Source organism: Triticum aestivum, chromosome 2D (assembly GCF_018294505.1).
Source record: "Triticum aestivum cultivar Chinese Spring chromosome 2D, IWGSC CS RefSeq v2.1, whole genome shotgun sequence".
Classification (NCBI taxonomy): domain Eukaryota; kingdom Viridiplantae; phylum Streptophyta; class Magnoliopsida; order Poales; family Poaceae; genus Triticum; species Triticum aestivum.
The window spans coordinates 330,123,630-330,129,140 of NC_057799.1; the positions used below are offsets into that span (position 1 = coordinate 330,123,630).

At 43.3% G+C, this 5,511-nt stretch overlaps 1 protein-coding gene across 1 annotated transcript; it reads right to left on the bottom strand.

Annotated features, from left to right (window-relative positions):
* Nucleotides 1–1,752: 1,752 nt before the first annotated feature.
* LOC123053004 (sulfoquinovosyl transferase SQD2) lies at nucleotides 1,753–5,019 on the bottom strand. Its single transcript, XM_044476375.1, has 8 exons — nucleotides 4,162–5,019; nucleotides 3,982–4,055; nucleotides 3,555–3,610; nucleotides 3,389–3,472; nucleotides 3,218–3,305; nucleotides 2,970–3,047; nucleotides 2,711–2,767; nucleotides 1,753–2,482 (listed from the first exon to the last, which is right to left on the bottom strand). The coding sequence occupies exons 1-8, from the start codon at nucleotides 4,702–4,704 to the stop codon at nucleotides 1,969–1,971; spliced, it is 1,494 nt and encodes a 497-aa protein (XP_044332310.1). The 5' UTR covers nucleotides 4,705–5,019; the 3' UTR covers nucleotides 1,753–1,968.
* Between the last annotated feature and the right edge of the window lie 492 nt (nucleotides 5,020–5,511).

Genomic DNA, 5,511 nt, shown 5'->3' on the forward strand with positions numbered 1-5,511 from the left:
CATACCAAAACCATATAGAATTGTTGTAAACATGTCATGAATACTTCATAAATTATAAATACGTTGGAGACGTATCAACATCCCCAAGCTTAATTCCTACTCGTTCTCGAGTAGGTAAATGATAAAAGAAATAATTTATGAAGTGTGAATGCTAGCATAGTGCATAAGTTTTATCAATGATAATTTCAATCGCTTTTCCTAGCATTATAACAACTACTCTTTCTCATAAAACTCATTATGATAAAGTAGCAATCAATTCACATGTTACGGTTCAAACAATGCTTTCTCTTGAAACTTAACAACCTATGTTCTTAGTCATTAAACAATTGCAATTCAACTTATTCTCAACAAAGTCTAAGCAAGAGCTCCACATACTCAATCATTATATAGTCTTCTATGATTGCTAGTACTCAAAGCATATTTTTAGAACAAATGGCATCCATCGAACACAGAGAAAGATAGGGGCTTAATGTTTCTCCTCCCAACTCATTTATCATAGAGATAATTGTCAACAATAATAAATCATGATCAAATATATTTGACTGGTCATATGTGCCTAGATCCTTCCCCACAACATGATGCTTGCCAACTAGAGAATAATTGAGGTTGAAATGAGAATGCATACTATTGAATCATGCACAAAAGTAAATACTGGAAATTAAAAGATAGATCCTTGGCAGAGGAAAGCAGAGGTTGCCATGCGCTTTTTATTTTTGGATGCACAATCTCTTAATGCAAAGGAACGTCATGTTATATTGCCCCTTATGGTAGCAACATTTATTATGCAGTCCGTCGCTTTTATTACTTTGTCATCACAAGTTTGTACAACGATTATTTTCCCTTACAATAAAAGATCAAACATATTTAGGAGCAATTTTTATTGCTTTATGCATCGATGACAACTTACTTGAAGGATCTTATTCAATCCATAGGTAGGTATGGTGTACATTCATGGCAAGAAACTGGGTTTAAAGGTTTTCGGATCCACAAGTAGTATGTCTACTTAGTACGAATTTTTGGCTATCAAAAGATGCTAAGCAAATACCACATGTTTGAGGATCCATAATAATATAGCTTCTATGCAAATATACACAATTGTAACTCATTACGTTGTCTTTTTTGTCAAACTTCAACTCATTTGCTCAAATTTAAAAATAATTAATGGATATTCACAATCATAGAAGTTGTGCGGGACGCCGGTTGCAGGATCTGCTATAGATCGCAAGCAAAGTTGTTTGTCTCGATGAGACCCACAACTTTCATGTTAAAGGAGGTCTTGTGTAGGCCAAAATCTGGTGTCAACGAATAGCAAACAGTATATAACATTTACAACTTGCCACCGGAGCAAACTGGAGTTACTTCTCGATGACAATTTACTTGAAGGATCTTATTCAATCCATAGGTAGGTATGGTGTACATTCATGGCAAGAAACTGGGTTTAAAGGTTTTCGGATCCACAAGTAGTATGTCTACTTAGTACGAATTTTTGGCTATCAAAAGATGCTAAGCAAATACCACATGTTGGAGGATCCATAACAATATAGCTTCTATGCAAATATACACAATCGTAACTCATTACGTTGTCTTTTTTTGTCAAACTTCAACTCATTTGCTCAAATTTAAAAATAATTAATGGGTATTCACAATCATAGAAGTTGTGCGGGACGCCGGTTGCAGGATCTGCTATAGATCGCAAGCAAAGTTGTTTGTCTCGATGAGACCCACAACTTTCATGTTAAAGGAGGTCTTGTGTAGGCCAAAATCTGGTGTCAACGAATAGCAAACAGTATATAACATTTACAACTTGCCACCGGAGCAAACTGGAGTTACTTCTGTTGGCTCCAATTTAGTTGAGCATTACATATTCACATTAGGTGTCCCATGAATCTTTCTATCTTTCGGGTTGACCAAACTGATGGACTCAACAGAATGGTTGATTGATTCTAGGGCTTGAATACAACGAATCTCCTATGACTGATTTGTTATGGCGGGGGCAGGAGCAGGAGCGGGCCTGAAGAGCCTCCGGAACACCCACTGGAGAGGTCTCAGCAGCTGCGATCTCTTCTTGCGCCAGAACCAAATTGCGGCGGTGTACTGCTCGTTCCGAATCTTTCTCGTCGCCGCCTTCCAGCCGAATTTCTCCATCTCCTTCCTGGCGGCCTTCCCCATTGTCTCTCTCAACTCTTCACAGGAGAGCAGGAGTTCAACCTTCCCAACACAGTCATCCACATCACCCGGTATGTACAGAAAGCTGGTCTTTCCTTCCTGATCCTCAGGTATAATGTCAGGTATGCCTCCAGCTCGAGCAGCGACCACCGGCACCCCGGATGACATTGCCTCCAACACAACAAAACCCAGCGTCTCTGACTCAGAAGGCATCACAAACACATCTCCACTGGCATAGGCCTGTGACAGTTCTTCCCCTTGCAATGTCCCTGTGAACACTGCAGGCATTCCTGAAAACATCTCTTCAAGTTCAGGCCTGCAGTGGAAGGCACATGTTAAGAATGGCAACAGTGTGTACTCTTCTTACAAGAGGATTTCAGTCTCTCATTACATAAAAGAAGAAGCAAATTTCATGACAATATGCGAGAGTCTCTTTGGAGAATAAATCAGCAATTAGCAAATTTCAACAGTTAAATCAACTCCATTGTTGCTTTTTCTACTGAAGGAAGAAGTTAACTAGTTTCTATGATATAACGATGCACACCTGAATGGGCCATCTCCAATGAATGCAATTCTTGATCCTGGAAGTCGATCCATGACTCTAGAAAAAGTAGAACCCATTGTCAGCAGCAGTGACACTTGGTGAACACAAGATATGACTTAGCTAGATAAAAAAAAACTAAATTATGTCAACAAAACTTTATGGTAACAATAAGGCGACGCGAGCGGTAGGTAAGGTTTCTATCACACGCGCCATTCAGTTTGCATTGCAACATTAAAAATCAGAAACGTCGTGAGCTCACCGCTTATGAAAATCCAAGCTTTTCTCAACTCCTAAGCGTCCAACATAGATTATCAGTGGCTTGTCTGGTTCACCATTCCTGACATAATAGAAGAAGCATACAAGCAACACAGTTAGTCACATGAAAGATATATCTGATCAAATTGATTCATTATGCAGCTTTCTCGACATACTGGGTGAGGCAAGAACCCATTAGCATCATTGAAACTGCATCACAAATGGACCAGCTAAGCAAAGTAGATTACTTACGTTAGCCTTGACCGCATTTCCTGACTACGGAAACGAGGATGGAAGCTTTCTGAATCCACGCCCTTGTTCCAAAGGCGTATCTTATTGGCTGGAAACATGCGCCATGAGAGGAAGATGTTGGAACCTGGAAAGAAGTAATAACATGGAAGCAGTATGTATGTTTGTGCAAACCTGCTGTAACACGGGCAGCTTGAAGGTCCCTGCCAATAGCGACTGATGGTACCAGTGTGAGATCCGCAGCTCGGTGCAAGAATTCTATAGCATGCGAAGATTGTATCAGCTGGCTAGTCTGGCAAGAGAGGTTATACATTTGTGCAGTACATAAGTGAAAACTTACTTATAACTAGCCACATGGGCTTGACAAGCCAGCTGAATGTATACCTTGGAATATAACTGCCATAGATAAACAAGGATCAGCTCGCCTCTCTAGCTGGATAAATAAACCCACAATTCCTAGGATTATACTCCCTCCGTAAAGAAATATAAGAGCGTTTAGATCACTAACGCTCTTATATTTCTTTACAGAGGGAGTAGATATCATTCACAATGCAGATAACACCGTGGATGGTATTTTCCTACTAGGAGCTGAGGATTAATTATATGGTCTAGTTGTGTTGGCCTAGATAAGAGAAGGTATTTTCTCAGTTTTGTTCAATTTGCAGTTCTGTTGCTCGCATAACCCAGTTTCTTTTCCTCCTTATGTTTTCGAAACGGGTGTGTATATGAGTTGTTAATTTGTGAGAGAGGAAGGGAAGTCAACTCACATTGGAACATGGGTGTGGTAGGACATCACTAGAGGGACGCATAGCAACTTTGCGATGATTAGGGCGCCGAATACCTGTGAATTTAATTCACTTGGTCAAGGGAAAATATGAAATCTCCAATACTGAATAATACTCTTATTGTCGAAATACAGAAAGGAGATTGGTTAGTAGCATACGTACCATGATTCCAGGGGAAGAGGCGTGGATAATGTCGGGCTTGAACCTAGCGACTTCTCCAATGATTCTGGGGCTGAGGGCGAGCGAGAGCGGGACCTTCTGATACCAGGGGCAAGGGAAGCTCCAGGATCCGATGAGCTTGGCGCCGTGGAACTCGTCGGGCACGCCCTCGTGGGTGGTGATGACGATGACCTCGTCGCCCATCTCGCGGAGGTACTTGATGAAGTTCTGGAAGCGGTTCTTGTAGCCGGAGACGTAGGCGAAGGGGGAGGGCTCGACGAAGAGCGCGATGCGGCGGGGCCGCGAGTCGGCCTCCGAAGCGGGCGGGGGCTCCTCCTGGTGGTCCAGCTCGTCATCCCGCAGCAAGACCGGCGAGGAGGAGGAGGAAGAGGCGCTGGTGCTGGTGCTGCATGACGACGACGGCGAGAGTGGGAGGAGGCGGCGGCGATGCAGGTGAAGGGACCCAGCCCGGGGGCGTGACGACGGGGCGATTAGAGGGAGAGGAGACGGCTTGGACACGGCGAGGATGGGCGCCGCCCTCGCCATCCTTGCCTCGTCCTTGCGGCAATTTAATCCTCTTCCGGTATTCCTTTCTTTGCTTTGGTTGAATCGAATAGGATCGATTGAGGCTATTCGCTCACTCGCGCGAGGCGAAGAAAGAAGAGCTGGAGCTGGAGAAGGGAGTGGACGAAAGTCAGTGGTTCCCACTTGCCCTTGGCCTTTGTCGCACCGGCATATTCGAACGAACCACACGAGACGAGCATATTCGAATGCAAAATCGAATTGATCAAGGCATCAAGCCATGACTGAGGTGAGCGACCGCATCTCTACACACACGCGCGCTCCATCTCACTTTTGGGTTTCCGTTTGAGAGATCGAAAAGGCCAGATCTCGGGAAACATTTCGGTCCCATGTTCCACGAGGTATCTCATTATCCTATTCCTGCCAATCAGCTCCCAAGTTCTAGCCACTCACCAAACCAGCAACTGGTTCTCCCCTTCGTCTTCTTTTTTTTTGTGCAAAAAAGAGAAATTTATTTTTGTTTTTTGTTTTCCGGTCCTATGACTCTGGGCTGCCAGCGCTTTGACCAACAAATGGCCTTCCGACCCTATATCATCCCTTTGTGGGCTATTCCGCTTCAAGCAAAAATAATAATGGGCCTTGCTTATAGCAAGATGGTAGCTTCTCTCGCCACAAGGAGTCGTATCTCGTATAGCAACTGGGCATGCCCATTTATCTTTTTTTTTATTGGTCCGGTCGCTAGCACGCGACCACTGGTTCGAGTACTTTTTTATTCTCTTTTTTAATTTCTTCTCCGGATTTCTTCGTTTTTCTTTGGTTTTTTAGTTTTTT